This window comes from Oreochromis aureus, linkage group 19, assembly GCF_013358895.1.
Source record: "Oreochromis aureus strain Israel breed Guangdong linkage group 19, ZZ_aureus, whole genome shotgun sequence".
NCBI lineage: Eukaryota > Metazoa > Chordata > Actinopteri > Cichliformes > Cichlidae > Oreochromis > Oreochromis aureus.
In genome coordinates, this window is record NC_052960.1 from 8,217,021 (window position 1) to 8,240,639 (window position 23,619).

At 40.1% G+C, this 23,619-nt stretch overlaps 1 protein-coding gene across 5 annotated transcripts in view; it reads right to left on the minus strand.

Moving 5' to 3' along the window:
- daam2 (dishevelled associated activator of morphogenesis 2) overlaps positions 1-23,619 on the minus strand; it is a 110,995-nt gene that overhangs the window by 32,272 nt on the left and 55,104 nt on the right. For all 5 annotated transcript variants that reach the window (XM_039603454.1, XM_039603452.1, XM_039603453.1 and 2 more), the window contains 2 exons: positions 14,788-14,862; positions 8,520-8,614 (listed from right to left, as the gene is read on the minus strand). In XM_039603454.1, coding sequence (XP_039459388.1) covers positions 8,520-8,614; positions 14,788-14,862 — 170 coding nt within the window. The remainder of the gene's footprint in view (positions 1-8,519; positions 8,615-14,787; positions 14,863-23,619) is intronic.

Sequence of the window (23,619 nt, forward strand, 5' to 3'; positions counted from 1 at the left end):
GTGGAAGCAGAGCAGTCAGAACAAAGCCAACTGTTTTAAGTTCCACATTATATCAGTGACAAGCCTTTGGCCGGCCACGCGCCTGTCCACGAACCGAGAGCCCACCTCAGAGAAAGAGCTTTCATAGTGGAAGAGAAATTAAGCTGAACATCGCTGTGATTAATGTATGGAAAGCTGAGGGTGACAGATGTTGTTCTTGGAGTTTGGGTTCAAAAGAGTGGACGAGATTCAAGACTTCGCTCACTGCCTGCTTCGCTTCGCTCCCCCCCAGTATGCACCAGCATAACCTTTGCAGCAATGCCCGTGCAGGCGCTTAAGCAGATACATGTAAAAATATACATGCATGTCTCTTTAAAACATTCAACAGTGACTAATCCTCTGGACCGTTACTAAACCTAGTAAGCTGACATTCAACAATTCTCTCCTCCTCCGCCTCACTTTATTTTCTCTCCAGTGAGCACTTGAATCAATGGATCCCATATCCTCTGACTCTGTAGTCCCCTCTTGTCTTCTCCTCTCCACTGACATTCACGCTCAGCCGACTGGCGCGCACGGGTTTCTGTTCTCCCCCTTTTGCTCTTGGAACAACCGCTGCATACTTCAAAACCCGCAGTGAAAGCTCAACAACTGCATACGATATGAGCACAGGCAGAGCTGCCGAACAATACTGACGCTGAGCCAAACACACACATACACACACAAATGGGTCTTCACGCAGATGAAAGAAAGAAGCAAGAAGTAAAACTTGGAACAGAAGACTAAACAAAAGCAACAGAGGAGCAGGAAAAAGTCAAGGCCTTGGATGGTCAAAGGTAAAGTCTCGGATTCAAATTTGAATAAAGCCCTAAGATATTTGCTTTATCTTACATTATTAAATGAGTTTCAGTGCTGCTATCTTTAAAACAACATTGTAATTTGTATCTGTATTGATCTAAAAAGCATAAAAACCCCTCAGCCAGAGGCAGAGGACGGTGTGGAAAGCTAATCCAGATGCTCAAATTTAAATTTCATTCCAACCAAACGTATTTTTCGCTGCAAGACATTCTGCCTTTTTGAACTGTGGATGACCCGTGTGTGGCAGACACTTGGCCGACAGTTCGCTCTCGCCTCAAAGCCTAACCACACAAACTTATCAAAGGCCAACGCTTCCACACACACAAACTCAAGTGATCATGTGCCTCTAACTCTCGTTTACCCCTCATTTAATCACACGCACACTCACCATCTCCTTCAGACACCCACTCACCTATATCCAGACACATTTTCACACGTTGTGTTCGACTATAAAAGGTCTCCAAAGAGAACGAGAGCCCGGGAGGTTCTCCAGAGGTGCTGATTAAACCGTGCTGACCAATGTGTCTGCAGGGCTTGTAGGAGAAGTCATACGATAATCAACATGACTCTCATTTTACTCGTTGTGGTAAATGAAGGGTCGAGCATAAAACTGTCACATATGTAGATAGAAGTTACAATACAAACCCTATCTGAGGTGCACACCTGTGATTTGTACATATATAGTATATCATGACTGAATGGTTTACTGGTGGTGTGTGCATGTATATATGTGTGTCACTTTTTCTACACACACAAACATTTCTACAAATTATACAGATCAAAGATTTCTTGTATAAAGTCAGTGTGATGTTCCTGATGTGTTGGGAGATTTTTAGTGTATGACTGAGAGTTTGCATCATTGTCTCACCTCCTAAATCTACCAGGGCACCACAGCCAGCCTACATGAAGCAGGAGTATTTCCAGTTGTGAAAATGTACCCGACTATCTCCTGCTTTATGCCATGTGTGAGAAAAAGCAACTGTCTAAACTGATTCTCTTGACATTTAATTCATATGAGGCAATGACTGTAGTCATTAGAGTCAAGTACAAATCATGTGACCACACCAGAGGAGTGTTCTAGGGCGACCAGATAAGATCACTGTTTTTTTCTAATTCACCCAGAGAGTTGAAGCCTTTATTCCCCAACTAATGATGATGTCTCAAATGGCATCATGTGGGGTAATTTAATGGACTAGACCCAGCATTGCCCAGGGGAAAGAATGGAGTTATACAAGACTTACAAACAGGTTTCTAAAAGTAACATTGGTTGTGTTTCTCTTTAACAGACATTAGCTCTGTATTTGTAGGTCAAAAGAGGGTAATTCCATGGAAACCTAATGGGAATTAACTATAAAGTATAAATATTGAAGATAATTTATCTCAATTTCAGCACTGGGACCATACCTCATACACTCCTCTTCCGGTTCTCCAGCTATGTACGCCTTCCTGCACTGTAGAAGACTTGTTTTCATTTTTGTGACTCACCCTCACTCGCCCTCCCTCACGCCCCTTTTTAGTACATGGGGATCGGCCCAGCCCAAGAGCCACCAGTTCTCACTGAGGCATTCCCCAGACCCTAGCCTCATATTCTATCTGCTATTATCTTACAAAAAATGCTGTCAAATCTAATTGAGGATGTGGTTTCTGCTAGCAAAAAAGATGATCTCAACTACTTTTTCTTTTTTATGCATATAAAATACTGAAATTTCACTTACCAAAACTAGAGTACAGACTTCTTGCATGGTTTGCTTGTACATTTAACTGGACAGCAAACCATAACTATATTAAAAATAGCCACTAAGAGCAGAAGCATGTTCAGTTCTTGTCTTTCCATTTTGGCTTTAACCCATGAGGTTGCCATTTAGGATTAAAGTGAAGGTGAAGTATAACCCCTGTGCTCAACTCCACTTTTTCCCACTCTCCATCTGTTCAAACCTGCCTGCATGGTTCACCTGGCCATCACTCGTTTCTTTCCATTTCCTGTTGAACTACTAAGTACCAAAAAGCAGAGAAATCAGCGCTCTAAGAGAAGCAAACACTCCATCTGAGACTCTTTAAAGGTGTGAGACTCTACTCCCCCACTAATATATTTGGTAATATGTGAAAACAGATATAAAGTTCACCCTCTGTTGAGCGGGACCCTTTGAGAGATCTGTCGGCAAAATGTTTTGAAGGATAATATTTGCATGTGATGGCAGCGAAACATCCAAAGAGCTGTTGACACAAGAGCAGGGTGAAAGGCTGCAGTCGACTCGAGTAAATATTCTTGCTGGAACAGATTTGCAGAAACAATGTCCACAGAGAGCCGCCTTGGGAAGCACTGCAATGCTCTGCTGACATGAGCCTGGGAGTGCAATGCATTGTGGGCCAGAATGGCCCCAGTGACCTCCACGATAGCTCAGTTTCCTGTCCTCGTGCAGTCATGTCGCAACGGAAATGACAATGATGGAGGAGGGTCACGTCTTAGAAGCGCAAAGCACGCTCATCAACACGAACATAAACATCAGTGCAGATGTGCAGATGACTCAACAAATCAACAGTGATTATGAAAGTATATTCAACTGCATAGTTAAAATACCACAAGTAAACATTCAAATATTTGGAAGCTAACTGGAAATGTACACCAGATTGTGTATATTTCATTTAACTACATAGCTGCAGCAGTTTGTGTTTGCCTATCTACCCTCACATGCCCACTTGAGTTGAGATTCAGCTTTACGTGAGTAAATACACAACCGCAGTGTGATGCTTCAAGCTCCATTTGACAGCTGGTAAACAAAACAATAACTACCGGCATGGACGCGTGATAAGCTGCTAAGTCGAGGGGAAGAAATCATTTTCAAAATGCCTGCTTTTTTTTTTATGGCTGCTTAGAAATAATCACATTTATATTTGAATGAAGACATCTGGGCCATTAAATTAGTTTCCAACCATCAAAAAAAGGTTTCTGGTAAATGGCAAATTAAGTGCAGCATCACTCACAGGGGAAAGAATATTTCGCCTGCGGTCTCCTCTTACAGGGAGGCATCGATACAGTCCAATTGTTCTGTTATTGAGTGATTTCATTTTTCTTGCACCAGCCTACCAATTTCAGTTTAATAAACACTATGCCTTTGACATTTTAAGGCATGGACAAACTTATGCATAGATCATTTTTTTCTTTTTTTGCGCCTCATCTTTCCACTCGTTTGATTTTGTGGAATTAAAAAAGTCCAAAATTCACATTTAGGAATTTATTTAAGTGCATGTTGTCCATCGGAAATTGGCGCTTAATGAGATCTAGAACGACGTCTAGCAAAAGCCACAAACCTCCACCAAGCTCTAGCAACCACATCTACTAGACCATCATCTCATACTTCCTCCATTTCCAGCACTTACATCCCAGAAACCTTGGGTTATTTACATATATTCGTATATTATTATCAGCTAGTGTGTCTCTGGCAGCTTTCGTCCAAAAAATATACTTTCTTCTTCTGTAGCTACACAACACATTGGCTAATGAGTTTACCACTATTGGTCGTTATTGATCATCAAACAAGAAAGTCTACACCAACTTCTTACCCATTTAACAAACTCCCTCCACTGAACTGTGTGATCTAAACATATTTTGTGTATTTTACGTAAAGTCTGAAGGCAAGAGACCAAAGATTTTAAGCACCAGAAGATTTCTGCATTGAATTTTCTTGTAGAAAATCAGTTTGCATGAAGAGCAAAGCAGGGATGGCATTTTCTGAAATGCACTGGATAATCATCAACTATTGTCTGATGATGAGTTAAGTGATTACTGGCATTTTCAAATTATCTGTCTTGGTAAACAATGACTGGTGCAAAAGCCAGAAATGTTGGCATGGATACCCGCTGGCTGCAACAGAGACCCCCCAAAAATTGTCTGGTGCCCCAAGAGCCTTAAGTGAGCAGACGAGCTGATGCATTTCCAGATTGTGAAATCAGATTACGGCTGCGGTTAGGCTGAGTTCATTATTAAAACGACAACAGTTTGTTTTGTTGCTCTCAAATTCTGTGGCCTGTAGTATTAAATCCATGTTTGTTGTTCCAGGAACAGAAACTACAGCCAAATCAACCAGGATCAAAAAGACCCTTGCAGATTATTCTGTCCTCTTGAAGTAGCAATGTTACGAAGAAAGAATGTGCAAATCTTAAAATAACTTTAACACACACAAACAAACACTTGATTGAAACATGTCACCAGTAAAACAGCCTGTGAGTGAAAGTGGGTGGCCTGCTGATGATGTGCTCTGCCTGGCACCCTGCATGTCTACCATGTGTTTGGGTCCCGTGGCCCCGCAGAGCAGCATGAGTAGCAACAAGGGCACCTCTTCACAACCAGGCCCAGCTGCCTCTCCAAAGTGAAGGAGGGAGGGAGCGAGGCAGTTTCAGGCAGGCATCCAAAGCCGGGCATGAATCAAAGCTGGACACGCACAGACACCACCGTGTCTCACAAGATGAGGCCGTAAAAACCTTATACATTCACGACGGGACAAGTAAATGACACATAACACAGGTGAGGCTCTGCTTTATGTATCCCAGACAGCAAAGCACAAAGTCATCATTTTGCTTTAACTGCCCGTTCATCACAAAGCCCACGTTTGGCTGGACATTTCCCTGAACACTCATATTCTGTGCGACACACCTGCTGCCCACATCGCTGTTCCACTACTTTAAAACATCTGCGTGCTAATGAGCAATAACTCACTCTGTGAACAGCATGGGAGCAGGTGGACTCTGAATAGTGTTGGCAAAGTCACCTCTGATGAGGTAAATTAAGTGAATACAACACTACGAGGAAATGAATAGAGACAAAGAGACATATAAAAAAACCTTAAACTATAAATTAGGTACAATAAAAACAGGAGAATGTGGAACTGTACTGGGGTATCAGGTGGGGTGTCACTGAATACATGTATTTTTAAAAAAAATCTACATTTATTTTATGTAACATACTGTGTGGCAAAGGTACAACAGTTGCTTGGCATAGGAGAGAGGGAGCGAACAGGGAATCATTTAGCCTACTGTTATCATGGAAAAGTGGACTGAGCAAATTAAAAATTGTTAAGTCATAACATTTACCTGGTCTTCTTCTTTCTACTTTGTTGTTCTAATTCTTTCAGGCTGCTTTATGTGTGTAAAAACAGTTTACGGTAACACCAAGCTAATTACATTCATTAGCTAGTTGTAGCTCGTTTCTAAAAACATCGTAAAAATACAAAAAAACCTCCCTGATGCTTAGGCCCAGCAGGGGGCCAGTTTAGACCTGGAATAACTCAGCACCAACACTGTGGTAATGATGGCAGAGAGATCACAACCTAACTTGGCCTCTCAAGGATTGAGTTGCTCTGCAAGCGCCAAATACTTTGGGATTTGGCCTTTAGAGAAACTATAGTAGTAAAATTGTAGTTTAACTGCACTTCCCTAAATAAACACTGGATAAACGTTATCAAGTGCTTGTGAGACTAGATAAGCATCACTTTGGTGAGATGGCTATGTTGAAATAAATTTTAATGTACAAGTAGTTGTCCTGCTTTCCTCATCCTGCTACAATTACAACATTTTTCATCATGTACTGCAAATACAGTTTGAACTGTGCAAACCCCTCCGGAAAACTTGCTCCTTCCATAATGCACTGCATCATCTAACCCTTTAAAATTTCTTCAATAAATTAGCCCGAGGCACTAAAATGGCATTTTCACAAATGTGCAAATCCTGTCTCCTCAGATTCGGATAAGTATTCCTACACAGAAAGTATTCCTGCTTCCCTGAATATGTCAAAGGAGGAAAACTGTGACAATATATTCAGATATGTTGTTTGCCACAACAGCAGGTAATAGCATAAAGTACATGTAGCTCAGCACAAAGTTTTTCCACTAATTAGGATTTTCTTTTCTGGTTATCAGTGTCTGAAACTGTATTCACAGTTCAGTTTCACTGAGCACACAGAGAGCATCCATAGTCCCCATGTGGGATGAGGGTGAGATCATCACAGCAGATTTAGGCTGTAAATCAGCTTTAATGAGCACACTCAAAGCCCCTGTCAGCTACATACAGCTTAGGTCTACCACATGAACTGGGCTGATCTTATTTAATTACCTTTGAAAAAAACGTGTAACTCTGACCTTAAATATATGATAAATCCTTACTTATCCAGAACCTTCGAGCGTACCTTTGTATTCATATTACTTTCTTTTTTGTGTGGTCAGTAAGTACGAGTTAGAAGTCACACAGTGTTTACTATGTATCTGTATTTCTTCATTCAGCAGCACATAAAACTAATATATTTGTCCTGTTTAGCTGCCAACAAATTATTTTAAACATCATATCACAAATCTCAATGATTTTTATTACCAGAATTTTGCCAGTACCTGCAAACTCCACTAATTACTTAACTATAGCATGTTGTTGTCCATTTTATAAATATATTTTTAACATTAAGTTACGCTTCTTTGTTTTTACATTATGTTAAAAACACCATATTCATCCACAGTGATTTTTTGAGACTTTGTTTATTTATTCATTTAGTTCGTATGTTTGCATATAAATACTGATTTAGGCTATGACGATAAACAAGAAAAAAAATTTAGGACCCATCTAACTTAAGCAGAAGATTTTTTTTAAATACAAAAATTAAAACAGCAAATGATAAAACAGGCAGTTGTAATGTTTTACCTGTTCAGCTGCTATCTGTCAACGTACATTCACTAATAAGGAAATACCATAGGTTAAATCATTCTTTGTAAACCCCGTTTATCTTGATTTGGTGCCAGCTTACCAGCATAGCTCCACTGTTCCATCTGTGCCTCATAATTAGGATTATATATGACAAAAAAATAGACATTAGATTTATCTAAGCAGCTAAAAGTCAGAGGTCTAGATCTGTTAAAGTTAAATTGGTCTGACTTGTTTTATTGAGACATGATATCATCAGTAGTGGGATTTCACTGCTATTGGAACTGACAATACTTTCTGGTATGCTTATAATATTCCAATAAAGATCCACATTCAAGGCCAGAAAGTCTAAAGCAGAAAGTTTCAAACGATTTCCTGTCTTCTGTCTAGACCTCTGAGTCTGCTTCTCACCAGCTTTGTTCTGTTTTGGATCCCCGCATGTCTGCACATGGAGCAAACACAACCACACACACTTGGCCTACAAATACACCCACACAACCCAGACGCGACCCAGACGTGAGAGCTGTCCTGAGTTTTTGTCACTCTGCACATGAGGCCTGTCATTTTATAGCCGTCCTTGAGAACACTCAACACCCCCATTTTGGGGCAGACCACTGTTTCATAAGACTGGCACGGGCTGACGGACAGCTCCAAAGGAGGTGCTGACTGGGAGACGTGGGCGGTTTGTGCTGGGGGGATGCCCAGTGTCCTTGAATATTTCTTTGTGGTGACGAGTGAGGCCCAAAAGCCGCTAATGACCACGGTAAGAGAAGAGAAAGTAAATGTGGACGGCAGAAAATATCTTTAATTAATCGCTTTTCAGTTTGAAGTAAAGAATAGGCTCATTTAGCATGAAAAGAGACAGACAGCACGAGATCCATTATTAAATCAGATTACGGTGTGTGGTATAACCTCAACAAGTTAAATTGTAGGGATGGAGCGCAGAGCTCAGCGCTGTGTGCAGCCTAAGGGAAGGTCACATGGAAGAGTTAAGATCCACTCACCTCATCGGCTGAGTCCGAAGTGCAGTCTTCAGATCTTCCACCACCTTGTTCCTCATTTCCATTTCCTCCTCGTCAAAGGCAAACAAAGTCTGCATCTGCAGATAAGAAGAGAAATGGAGATTTCACTGGAAAAATAACAGATTCATAGAGTTCAGTTCCAACTGCACATGCTACCTGCTGGTATTGATTTGGTACTTTTCATTTTTAATTAGGGCAGCGTTCCTACAGCCCGAGGAAAGTTGGGTTTAAGACTTTTTTAATGCCGCTCAGAATAAAATTTAAAATCAATTTCACACAAACCAAAAACTGAAGACAAACAACATCAACTGATTGGGGATGTTTGGTTTTTGTGGTTCAGTCGAATCTCTCGTCCAACAAGCTAATTTATGTAGGCTGTTGATCCAGACCAAAATGCACGCAACCACATGGCAATTTTGGGAACACTGCACGAGATTTCACTCTCAATTACCATTGTGCATACGTTTTCTGCAAGAAATACACCATGACTTGTATGTTACCTGACATGAGACATTACAATAGAGAAATACGGACTTAAACAACTCAAATTCTGTAATGGCAAAGGATGTGGTTCTCCCAACCTTGAATGCAAAGAGCCAATCAACAAAACAAATGACTGATCTTATGTCCTTGAGCTGAAGGCAGCTGCATTTCTTTCTGAGGTTTTTAAGACATTTTACTTCTCATGCAAAAGGCTTCTTTGGTTCTAAAAGATGATGTGGAGGATGAAGCTGGTCTAAGGTGACAACCCCACTAGAGGTTAAATATGTAGGGCTTCTTCAAGAACCTAAAAAAGAAGTCCAGTTGCCTTGAACTCAAGCACCTATTCTGAGGTTCCTGCTCAAAAATGACATGCCCAAAATGAGTAGAGTATTTCTCTGCAATTACAAACTCTGTATAAACAATCTTGGTATCAAAATAAAGCGAACACTTGTGAGACTTCATCAGCGTTGTAAATATTACAGCAGATTCTAGTTTGTCAAAGCAGCTGAGGATGGAAAATAGAAAAATAAGCAGATTTTTTTCCTTGCCTAATTTCTTTTCTTTTTCCTGTATTTTATACCATATAACGCCTTTGGACATATGCTGTGGTACACAATAAACTCCACAAAATCATGAATCAACATATTGACATTATCTGTACAAAGACTGATGCTGCTGAAGCGAAACACAGCAAAGTTACAGAGATTTTAATGATGACATAACCAGGCGTTTTGCAATTTGTCACATTTAGTGACAGTCTGTGTGAGTTGAATTTTGAAGTATTGAAGAGCAGAAATGATTTAACTTTATTTACAAGCCTAAAAAATGCTTGTTTTTGAATATTTTTGGAAGGATTATGAGTAGATATATTTGCTATTACACTTCAGCTCTGTTCATTGCGAACATTGTGTATATAGCTTTAGTGCTGTGCGAAATTTCATGCAGTTTTATTATACATGCAGCGATTGCTGTATATGTATGGTTCTTTATTTTTCCCCTTTAAATTTAGATATTTAGATTAAAGCTATTTAATATCTGACTGGAGACATTGTGAAGACGGCTCCCAAGAGACGAGATGATTTCTAAAAGGACCAGTTTCAGTCAAGCTGCTTTCCTGATCTTGATAATACAAAAAACAAATCTTTCTTTCTTTTTTTAAAATGTATGTTTCCAATATTTAAGAAATGTTCCATTTTATGACCAGAGTGTGTTTTGCCTCTCGCTCTATGCAATGTTATTTTTATGTTTGTTAAAATTTTAAGGTCAGATTGATTTAAGATATTTAAACACTTTAAGGGTTAGCGTTATCCACAGACACCGTGTCAGATCTTTTCGGAGCTTTAACACAAGAATATTAATTTTAATTTGGCAGCAATATGACTGCAACCACACATTTAGTGTCTTTAGTGTGATTATATATGATACTAGGACTAATTGGAACAATCAGAGACTCATTAGCAGGCTTATGCTTCTGGCACCACAACTCAAACAGATTGTGTTTGAAGCTACACAACATACCAAAATAAGTTGTGCCGACAATCAGCTCTAATCAACCTAAAAAGAATAGTAATAGTGATAATGCATTTCTGCATCACTTCAGTGATTTTGTCTGCAGTATTAGAGAGCAGTCATGCTCTCATTAGTCAGTGCCACGGGCCTTCTGCTTAGCATCTCCAGGCTTTTTCCATGGCAGCTCACTACCAAGCACCGAGGCCAAACAGTGCATGTTTCAGCCAGTCACAGTGCTGCCCATTCATTTCCCTCAAAAGATACTTGTTTGCGATTGCTTTCAAACTTTAAACCTTAAAATGCAGGTCGCTCATTCATTTCTAAATAAGTCTTGTCTTGTGATGATCAAGCCACTACAAAAAAAATAAATAAAAAAACCCATCAACCATCAACCTAAAAGTTAGGTTGATGGTTCAATACCCACCTCCTCCAGTCTGTAAGTCGTGCTTAGCCTCAAATTGTCCCAGATGTGTGAGTGTATGTGAAAGCGCAGATTAACAAGGTTTGTGGACCTTGGAAAGAGACACTGCTGTTTGGTTCTACTAATGCAGCTTTTTGTTGCTTTGAGGAGTCATAGATAAATGAATTGGACAACTTAGACTAAGGCAAAAATAAAAGTCTGGAGGACTAATATGTAAATTTGATTTGGGGGTGAACTGTCCTTTTAAAAAGTAACACACAACCCCCCCACCAGCTGTTTGTAGAATGATTTTATAGACTTCCAACTAGCTACCATGACATATCTAACTGAATCCTGACCCAATGTTTGATTTTCCAACAAGAGCTCAGATCTGTCCAGTGTGCGAGTGTTTAATATAGAAACGGTACACTCAAAACATCCATCGTGTCGACTTAGCCTCAAGTACAGATGGTTCAGGAGCCCTGTGCCAAACGCTCTGGCTCCTGTTGCTCTAAATGAGCGTGTTCATAGTCAATGGGAAGTTGGACACAACAAGTGTTGGGCTGAGTGAATGATTGGGTCGTGCTGTGAGCCAGTTCACCGTGTCAGTGAGTCTAGCCAAATGGCTCCTTCCTACATCTGCTATTAGTAAGCTCACCCGTACCTGTGGCCAACATGCACATAAGGATATCATTAGAGCCAGTTGGTAAACCAGCAGACGGTACTTCCCTAAATCCTTATGATGGGAAGTGCCCCCCCCCAACCAGAACTATGCCTTTAAGCTAGTCATAAGAGCATCGTTAACAAAGATGAATGCTACTAATCGAAGTCTTAATGTGGACCATGTGGATCATTGACGCATCAACTAAGAAAAAAAAAGGATGAGTTTAATATAAACCAAGACAAACTAAATTTTGTTAACTAAAACAAAATAATCGAGTGAAATCCAGCTGCCATTTTATCTTCCAGCATCAGATGATATTTGGAAGGCTTACGTCAAGTTGTTTAGGAGCTTTAAAAAAAAAAAAGAAAAGAAAAGAAAAAAGCAGCAGAAAAAGTTAGTAAACTTATAAGTTTATGTTTCATATCTCGTCAGACTAAAAATTTATGACTCTAAGTTAATACGATTATTTTTTCTTGTAATTTATCATAGCCTATTTAAGCAGTGAAGTGACTGTTTTTCTTTTAATATCTAACATCAGACAACAGGGACACTGCACGCTCACATGGTAGCGACTTGTCAGTCACAAAAGAGGCCGACCCTAAATCACATCTTTATCATCTTAGTTGATGTAAACAGAACCATAATTTATAAAATAAATAATTGTGTAAGCATTTGCCGTAGTCACCGGCAATGTGAGCAGTAGGGTCATTTTCTCATACGCTTCTTTGAAAGCGGACTAGAATAGCCCCCCTGCTGGTCACTAGAAAGCATGCAAGTTTAAAGTACTTCTGCTTTGGCTCCACTTTTCAGAGCTAGAGTGACTGTTTTGTAAATACTTTTGGAAAAAGATCTCTAAAACTGAGCAACTCACATTAATACAGTATTTGGAAAATAGCACTACAGGCCAGAGGAAACACGTGTACATTTGATGGTGAGATGAAGTGTCCTTATAATATTTAAATGAAATCATATCCAGAAATAAATACAATAAAAGAGATTTAGCTAACAGATCATTCTGAATGGCTCCAAAGATAAACAGCTTCCAATCGAAACATTATGAAAACACGATGCAGTTTATTTGCAATACTATTAATACTGTACATCGTAAAATGTGTCACCTAATCAACCTGCTAAAAAGCACAGAACCTCAGTTCATATCAAAGTTCATCTCATCCCAGTAATCAGTCTTGCGATTACTTCCAGAAGTTTGAGACCTTCATACTTTTTCCTTTTTCTTTATTTCTGCAGAAAAACTGATCCAGCTGGGAGATCTGAAGCTCTGCACACAACTCGGGCACAGCGGGGCTACAGAAAGTCCTGTCAGAGTCACAAGGACGTTTGAGTTATCACGCGGTGGACCACGAACAACCTCAGGGCTCTGACACAATTTTATGAATGAACATCAAGATGCCGGTTGTACAGTAATCTCTCCGGGCGGCAAAATGAGATCATCCAATAACTCAGCTACTGTGTAGGGGCCGACCCCGGTGAGATCGCTCCGGAGCCAAGACATGAAGTCACGGGGTAGAGTGGAGCGCCTCCAAATTTTAAAATGATGTTGAAGATCGTTTGGAGCTCTGTGGTGGACCAAATGCAGTCGGAGAGGAAGGGGAGGAAATCAGTCTGAGGAACTGTGAATAATGGAGCTTAAAGTAGGTCTGCTTGTGCAAAAAGGAGACTGCTACAAGTTGTAAAATCTTCTTCATGCATGTCACCCAGTGATGTAATATTAGCTGACTCTACTGTGCTTAAAACCAGGTTTGTCCCTGATATTATTCCAGACACATTTTTTGTAAAAGTCTGAAGCAAGGGCGGCAGCATTTTTTAATAGATGTCAACTTTTTAAAACTTCTGGTACTGTACAGTAGACTTTTTAAACTCACCGTGTTTTGCAGGAGAAAAAGGAAAAGAACATCTGAAACATAACTCTGACAGAGCGTCTGACACCTAATAGCACAGCGGCTCCACTACAGCCCTGGTGGATTTCAAATTCTTGGCAACTCACAAATCAGCACTTTCTCCCTGCTCTACTTAAAATACAGTTTGTGTGAGTGTGTGTGCGTGCTGTCAAGCATCTGAGCCTTCGAGAGACTGAAAAATCGTTTCTCCAGACCAGACCTCTACGCTCAGCTCAGGTAGCGGTGTGCTGTTCAGAAGCAGTTCTCGTCTCTGGAGTGGAGGCAGTAAACAAAAACAGCTGCAAAAATTGCAACCGACGACAGCTACGCTCGACAAACTGCACGGCAATAAACAGATTTTAAATGCCATTACGTTTCAGCTCTGTGTTTATGGTATGTTAAGGTTGAACCGTTTGTTCTACCTCACACTGGAAAGATTTATGAATGCAAACATGTTGGACGGTTTGGCTAGTCTCTACATTTTGTGCTTATGTGTCACCTTTCAAGAGACTCGCTTAAAATGTCATGTTTTAAGATTTCAAAACATTTGGGAGGCAGCTTGTCGTTCACAGAAGGACTCGGGGTGAGAGGCTGCTGGCACGAACCGGCCGGTTTGATATAATACAACATCACATAACAACACTTCTGTCTAAAACGACACGGGGATCACAGCAGAAGCGAAGTCTGCGATGGTATCACACCGTTTTTATTGGCAGACACACGGGCTAGAACTAATGAATATTGTCATCCTGGCTTTGCTCCATGTGTCTGACAGCATTTCCCACTGACTGAACTGCTGAGCGCCGAAATGGCCTGTTTGTCATCGCAGTGTGTGTGAATGCTGGGGTCACAGCGAAGGAATGTGCTCGTGTGAATATAACAAGCAGTCAGCAGGGAGATGATAAAACGCCAGCCAAGATATCTAAGAGAGAACGGCTGAGCGAACAGTGACCTCTGTGGGGCCTGCATTAACTAGAGTTCAGTACCATCAATGCTCCTGAAGCTGTTGAGGAAAAAAATTCCATGTAAAGGGGACTTATTATGTTCCCTTAATAGGCCCTCCATATTTTTCATGCACTGTCAGAAACAAGCAGATTTAGCCCCTCACAGACACAATGCTTGAACAGTAGTTATTAGGGTAATATGCATTCCTGAGATGGCCATCATACAACCATTCCTATGGCATTTTATGACAGATGTTTGAGTACATGGTACTTAAACGATGCAAACTAAGCAAAAGCAGAATATGTCTTCTCTTATCTTTGTTACAAGTAGTGGAGAATCAGTTTAACTTACAGCCGCCATGGAGTTAATGCGGTCGATGTAGTAGTCAGGCCAGCTGGTGGCCAGCTTGTTGGGGTCCTCTTGCTCCTGCACATGGACATAAAGAAAGTGTTTTAATACAAAAAATATTTGCTTTTCCAAAAAGCAAAAGTGCTGATCACAGTTAGAAATACCATATCTTTTTATGAAGCAAAAATTAAGCATGTTGGTTCTTGCTCCTTTTATCAAGATTTCAGATGTCAGTCAGCTGGCCTGACCACCTACAGTAGACCCTGGGTTATCAAAGCATTGACGGTATGCTAATGGTAGTTGCTTGGTAATATTTGATGCATTTTATTCATCCACGTTGCATCAAATTGCAATGTAAAGCACAGAACAAGATGATAAACGTTTCCGTTTATTGTAGAATCTTTACCTTACAATATAAAGCATCTTGACGCAAATGTTGTGATTTAGGCTGTATAAATAAATCTGAATTGAATTGAATTGAATTGAAATCTTCTTTCCAGTTACCATGGGAGACAGACCCTTTGTTACTTTGACAATTGCAGCTGGTGTTTACAAATGCAGCAGCCAACTCACTAATGGTAATGACCGGTTATGACAATTACCAACACAAACCATCATTTTCTGAACAGACATGTTACAATCACTAATCAAATGCATTTCATTTAAGCATGTTGGCTCTGCTAAATTAGCACAAAACATCTGAAAACGCCTCATATTCAGCAACAAGTCTAAACAGCTATGAGTAAAGCTTGATACTGGTAGGGTGCAGAAGTAACCTCAGCTGGTTTTAACGTTCAGTTTATTTATTAGATCCACAATTGGATTATTAAGACAAGCATTATGAAGAAATACATCTATTCTATCAATATCATTTTCCATCAGTCAGGAAAGGAGATTTAGACAGGTAGCTTAGACAGATACTCTGTGTAGTGAGATATTATTTCCACTCATTAATGTTGCCAACTGAGCAGCTAAAACTGACATTAAACACAACAGAAATGGCATTAATTAAGAGAGAAACTGCCGGGGTGGAGGTGGGTTGTAAAGTGGCTTGCATATTCCCAACAACTGTTGGCAGGCTAAAGCCTATTGGATAGGGTATGCAATATGAGATTATGAGGATTATGAGATTCTGTCAATCATGTGCTCTTTGCACAGAAGACATCATCACACTGGGGACCAGACTTTTCTATTTTGGACCATATGTTTCCTGTTTGTGCCCACCCCTCCCTTTTGTTTTCTACCTTGGCCCCAAACGTCAACATCCACATAAAGACTAAATAGATCAGGCATGCCAGTCTATAACAATTAGGTTACAACATTTCAGATTCTTCATTCAAAAGAAGAACTGCCCAGAGGAATGAAGTGTGCAGCACAATCGTTTTCAAATAGTTCTGCCTGAGATCAATTTGTCCTGGACAATTCGAGGATGCATGATGCCACAAACAAACAAGACAAGGGGGAGTACAGAGACCACGTTCCTCATTCACATCTGGTCTTATTTAGCCTAAGCTCAGTGTACTGGTGGAGCATTATTGTTGTTTTTGTTACTGTGTGTATGCCAAAAATAGTTGGAAAGTTAAAGTGTGCCAAATTAACTCAAATTTGAACAGCTTTACATGATAAAGTAAAGTTTTTGCCAAAGGTTAAAGTATATTTTAAATATCTACATACATATTAGAATTTTCCTTCTGCTGCAAATTTCAGGAAAAATGTTTTTAATGATTTTTTATGCAGGGTCAAACACTGCATTAGAGAGGTTCATATAGGCAGATTTTCTGCACATTAAGGTATTAAACCTGCATAAATCCAATACAAAAGAATAAAACTTTACAAGGCCGTAAATCCGTTTAAGACATAAATCCTAATTTTTTAAAAAAGTTAATGCTTTGTCTGTTTTTGCTCTAACTTTATTAACTTCAAGGGCATTCTTGCAGTAGAAAGAAGTCAGTTGTCTCTGTGTTCCTTCCTGATGTAAAAAAAAAAAATCAATATTTTATAGTACCCATTCCCTGCTTCAATATTTGCATGGTGGCCACATTTCTGTTGATTAAGCCACAAAAACTCTTTTCTGGGACCAGCACCAGATATAAAATCCTCTTATTATCTACAGAAACTAATTGAAGCTCAAATGTGGGCATAAAAAAGAGCTGCAGAATCAGCATTTCCACTTATTTATGAATCGCATACGCTCTAGCAGCTATACTTATGTCTAAGTTTGGTCAAAGTGGATTTCAGCCTTCATAATAACCATTGTTTCTGATCCCCAGCATTCTTTGCCAACATGCGATTTAAAGCTAGGGTAAAACAAAAACAATAGCACTCAGTGTGCTACTCAGACTGTGTTTTCCAGAGTTCTGCTGACACGTTCGGGACGCGATGCCAGACAGATCCTGACGCTGAGATTAACAACTTAACTGCCTCCTTCTGACCCTCGAGCCGAGTAACAGTCGTCGACACACCCTCAAAAACAGTCCAATGTAACATTTACTTTGGCAGTTTCATGAGCTTGAAGTAAAGTACTATAATTTGCGTCGTGTTTTTGGACAAATGAAAAATAGTGACAGCATGAGGTTTGTTTCTGCCAGTCTAGTCATATCAGTGCACACACTTCCTCAATTTTCTGCCCTTTTAACGACATTTCTAAGAGGTGAAGCGATGGTAAGTTTGTTCTTGTGCTCTGTATGCTTGATCAAATCATTCTGGAAGTTAATCACACTTGATGACTGTTTAAAACTTTGTGATAAGAAGCCAGACTTCCTAGATTGGTGCTCATTACAATTGAATGGCGCGAACAGCAGGCTCTGGATATGAAAGAGAAGATTGTGTTTGTCTTCATGAGTAAACATTTGCATGAATGTGCTTATTGCATTACACTACTACTAAAAAGTCTGGGGTCAATTTTAAATGTCTTTGCTTTGAAACAAATATAGCAAGAAATCATCAAACCTGCTGTTAATGTTTATTGAGGTCATTCATCATAAATCGTTTATGTAAAACTCCCATAAGCCCATTTTTTGGATGCATTACTAATGGGCTCCAGTGACATGCTGTCTTTCCTAATGCAAGTTCGCTTAATACACATTTAAATTACTCTCTAATTATGCTTTTTTTTTTTTTTTTTTTTTTTTTTTAAAAAAAGCTGGAAACTGTTGGGCATCCAGTCATCTGAAGTTCACTGTGCTGATTTCACAGACACATTTAACCAGTCAAATACACCTACAGATTCAACAAGATACTGAAAACGTTCCCCTAAGATTTTGGTCCATTGGCTGCACAAAAATGATATAAATTTCCTGTTTCCCCACATCCCAATGGTGCTCTACTGGATTGCATTCTAGTTGGCTGTTTGAAACGACGTGAGCATTGTGACTTGTTATCCTGGTGGAAGCAGCCATCGGAAGATGGGCACGGTGTGGCCATAAAGTGATTATTAACAATACCCAGTTGGTACAGTTAGTAGGGCCTGAGAACTGTCACTCACTTTGTTTTGGACCATCCTCTGTAAAGTCTAGAGATGATTGTGTGGAGAAAAATAGATAAGCAGTTTAAGGTTTTCCTAATGTTCAATTATTCAATTTTTTTTGTTGTATCAGTAATGGCCAGTTTATGCTGTTCTGTAAAGTGGGTAGTGCACATTGTGTTCACAAAGCTTGTGTTATTTGGTCTTTTTAATGAATGGAATAGTTTTCATTTCTTAGAAAAAGAATAGTCTCATGACCTTTAAGGTCATTTGAGATGATAAGCAAAGATTTCAGCTGGACTTTTTATATTTACATCTACCTACATATGTCATTAAAATCATGTATTAGCACTGTTCCCTCATATTGAGAAGGTTCTGCATTTGAACCAGATGTTCTCCCTGTGACTGCGGTGGTTTCCTTTAGGTCTCCACAGCCAAAAAACATGCAAGTTTGATGTTTTTCTTTCAACAACAACATTCCTAAGTGACCCCAAATCCCTGAGAGTAAGTGCACATCTTTGTATGCAAGTGATCTTCTGGTCCCCTCCTTGGTAAAAACATTCCAGTCGTGTACTCAGTTGCAGTAGTTCAAGGTCAACTCCATCACTCTGCTGCAGCAGTTGCACACTTACACTACACATTACCCACGTCTGGTGACACTAACTATGATTTACACTCCAGGTTGAAGCACACGAGGACAGGAATCCCCAACAGTGTATCAGGTATGTATCTGTAAACCTTTCCTCTTGTTACAACCATCTGTTGAGGTATATATCGTTTCTCTGAAGGCCCTAATACCCGCCTAAAGCCAGCGTTCAGGAATATTTCCCTGTCTGTTTGGCAGGCTGTACTGTTTGCAGAGGCACCTGTTGAAAGAGAGGATGAAATTACATATTTCAGCCTCCCTGCTGTCATGTAACGAGCTGTCTTTAAGATTTCAAACCCCTTAAAAAGGTTTCACTGACGATGATAATTGAGCTCACTGATTTATATGCACATATACCTTTCAAGTCACAACTTCACATACAACAGGGGGTGGAATTCAAAAAACTCAATTGGCCACAGTTAAATCCAAAGCACTTTGAAGTGTAATGGCAACCTTATACCGAATGCTCTTAATTTTTAAAGATAAGCAGGAGTGTGGAAGGAAGGTACAAAGAAATAACACCATGCTACAAAGACTCACTGATAACATCACTCGTGTTAGCATGTTTTGCCCAACACACATCTGACAACAGCACATTTGCACGTTCACATTTTCCAACTATTTTCTCCTGGCTTTGGCAACCATCTTGGCACAGTCACTCATTTCAATGCAGTCCAACTGTTCTGGGTCTGAGACAGGGCCAGAATCTATAGATTGGCTCAGAGAGACATGCTAACATGTTTCCACGAGGTCTCCAGTTTCTCTGGCGATTGGACTGCTTGTCAGGCGCCTCACACTCTGTTCCCATTTGCTCAGAGAGGCCCTGGGGGACCCTGGCTGTAATGTGGGGACTCTCACGAGCCATCCAAAATCCCGACAGCACCAGCAGGCAGCTCTGTGCTGAGTGAAATACCCTTTATTCAAAGACAACTTTATAAGCAATAAGGAGCACACTGCAGAAGACTGATTTCAAAACACTGCATGCGTTTTTTGCAACAAAACATTAGCAAAAACATTCATTTGCTTTGGACAGGGCCATCCCGCTGAGCTCTGTCGATTCAAGTGTTCAGTAAAATAAACTGATAATCAATTAATTATGCCAAACTGCCTCCACCATCTCATATTCTTTTTTCTTTGCAACGTTTTGGGGTTTTTTTTGGTAACTTAATAATCCAAGATTCGAAGACATATCCATTGAATCAAATATACATTTATATGTCTTTTTGACCATTTCATCTAGTGCATCATCATTTTGGGGGGGTGACGTGCCAAGTTAACAAACTGCATCAATAGATTATAAGGATGTACAATACAATACCAGAATTTCACCAACTGCACAGTAAGTCATAATAACGGCACCAACACCGAGAGGTCCAGGTCAGTGACTCCAACTAGCTGACAAGGTAGCTTAGAGGAAGCAGGTCAGTCAAAATAATGCAGACGGTAAAAGCTGACATGTGGACATGGATGTCTACGGGAAGAGACTCATCACTTCACCGTTTCACTCCCAGAGGTTGTGCAGGAAGTGTTATTAAAAAAGTGCATGTGTTGAGTTCTTTGCATTGTACCTCCTGTAATGTACCGTAGAGGACATAAGTGATGGGCTGCCCAGTAACTACAACGGCACTTTGTTAATGCCTACATGTCTATCCACAGCAGTTATTTGAGTCAATATTTTCTCCATATTTTCTCCTCCAGCTGTCATTACAATATGTTACCGCCTGTGGAATGAGAGAGGATCGTCCGACATTCCAGTGAACCGGGTTGTCCGAGGGGAATATTTATCTGTGGAAGCCGCGATATAAAGTCTCACCTAGAGAGGCAGGAAACGGACAGGATATTGAATTCTGAAAGATTATGTAACACTTCTGCAGGTAGCAAACGTTAAGAGTAAGCCAAATTCTTTGCCTGGGGTCACATTAAGTGATGGGGATAAAACACATGTGGCTAATAATTGGAGACAGACGGGGAAGCCATTTCAGGAGATGGGGTCATAGCACATCATCCAGCTGCGTGATTTGGGGGAACCCACAGAAAAGCCTATTTTAATGGAAATTTAGGACAGTTTTGTTAACAAACGAAGTTTTGTAACTACTTTTGTTAGTTTTTCCCCCGATAAAGGGACTTGTTGTGTGATCATCAGCTGAAAACACAGCATGAGTGTGTGTGTGTGTGTTTGTGTGTCAGTGCAGTGCAACTAATAGGAGTCAGGAGACCCTGTTTGGCTCCCAGCACTGAACGCTTATCAGGAGCTATTAGATATTACATCGTGTTCTGTACCTGAGGGCTGCAGGATACAAGTCAGGCTTGCAAAAACAAGCATACACACACAAATCCGACTATAAGCAAGGAATGCAGTACTCTCATATAAGGATTTACACATGCCATTTCTGTTTCACTTGTACTCAGCACCAAAAACAAATCCCTCTCTCCATGTTTTGCAGATAAACACACAGATAAATGCCGAGCACCTCCAGCTGTGGCCAACTGGGTGGCTGAGATCAGAAGCGCAGATATCGTTGTAAAGCCTGATGAACTCTGCACTAGACCATAATTACGTCCAGTTCTCTTAGATCACTGCTCATGAAGTTTGCACGTTCCTGTTACAGGAGAAGTGTCTAACTACCTAACATTAACGCTAAGGTTGCATTAATCCAAATTTTTGTGTTATAATGTTCTGAATTCCATTATTTATATATCTCATTATTTCACGGCAAAAGTGTTCCAAGTCCATAAAAAGTTTGGCGCTGTCTGTTTTATGATCTCGTTCAGCTCTTTGTTTACACAGCAGGAGCATTTATGATGAAATCTGTGATAACAAACTGAGTTTATCTTTAAATGAATAGCCCTAAATTTAGCAACAAACAATGATGTTATTTCACAGGGTCGCGTTAAGGCCATCAATTCCAACACTGCTGCTGAGAAAATGTGTTTTCTCATGTCAAAATAGCACTCAGTGTCACACCACCCATGATGCCTACAGCCTAGGAGGAGTGACTCACTTTTGGAGCTAGCCTTGAGTGGCCATTAGACGAACTACAGGCCAGCAGGTTGATACCAGGCTGAGCTTCTGCCATCAGGAGAGGTCAAATTTATCCACAACACTATGTTTTTCCTCATTCTGATATTTGGCAATAACAGTAATTATGTGAAGCTCCTGACTTGCATCTCCATGATTACAGGCATTGCCCTGCTGTCGCATGATTGCCCAATTAGATAACGGCATGATAAAGCTGTAGCACAGGAGCTCCCAGTAAAGTGATCCATGACTATCTGTCGTTGTTATTAGACCTGTAGTCGCATTTGTTATCCCACAAAGAAGCTTTCAGTTCTTCAGCTGAAGTAAAAGACTGTGTCAAAATGGAACTTTTAATTACAGTTTGCTGTAAATGTGTTAACCGGTTTGTTTTGCAGGTGAACAAAGTTAGTCTGTTGTGCCCTCAGTGGCTGCCTCCAAGTGTTATCTAACCACAACAACTGGATCCGACAGTTGGCCGGAGGAAACAAGGGGAGTAGTGTTTGTCTCAGAGAGGAGACTGAGGGGAAATTCTGCTGTCCGCTGCTGCTCTCCATTCAAATCACTGTCATGCTGTAATTCTCTGCAACAGAGGCAACGCTGTATGTTGTACTTGTGTCTGAATAACATGCAATTTTTCCTTGCTATATGGTGGTTCATGTTTGTGCAGTTGCGTGCATGTGAGGGCAGCATTCACACACACACATACACACATACACACACAGGTCATTATTCTGATATTGCACACCAGTTGTTTTTTCCCCTCATTCTCCATTATGCCGCCTCCATCCATGAATAAAGGGTTTGTTTGGATTTTCCTCCGGCTTTCCGCTGTTCAGTGTTACCCTGGTTTTGCTCTCTGTTTCCTGGCCTGGATACACAGCTGATTTCTTTTTGTTTCTTTTTTTTTTTTTACCTTAGCTTCACAAAGGAAATGATTTCTGACTAGCAGAGATGGGGGAGGAATGACAAACTAATATATCCTACATCTGAACCCGCACAGTGCAAACCATTTGAGTTCCAATATGCCCAGGTTGTTGCCAAAACTTTGTTTCCACTGCCTTCTACAACTGTACAGTGAATCCTTATAAATGTCTGTGGCTATTCTGTGAGATATTCAATAACTGATACGGAGGATTACTAAACTTTTATGTGGGTTCACATTCTGCCAGAAATTCAAATCTTTCCTTACTATGAAGGGTATTTAAAGTGCAAAGCATACTGAGGTTATATCAGAGATCCTATATGATATCATAGCACAGCAACTGCTGTAGATCTACCTACTATCAATCAAGTCAGGTCTCCTACCACCCATATCTTTACAGTTTTACTCAGATGGCATTTTAAATATATGTCACTGGGTGTTTCCTTTAACCTAAGCATCACTGATCTACAGTCTGCATTTGATATACAATACAGTGCAAAAGTCTTCGTATCTTCATATTTTTTCTGGGAAAATACGACCAGCAATTTATTAAAATGTGCAACATAAATGGATATACAGTCAATAAAGAAAAACAGAGTCAATTCTGAGAAGCTTGAAATGTTTGTTAAGGCCAGCTTTATTCTTCCACACAGCCTGAATCCTCTTGATTTTTGTAAGCAGTCTTCAGGACTAGTTCTTCAGGGTTCTTGAAGAACAGTCAAAGCTTATTGAATGTCCGCTGCCTTTTGTACTGTTCTCTGTCAAGATGATCCCACACTGTTCCA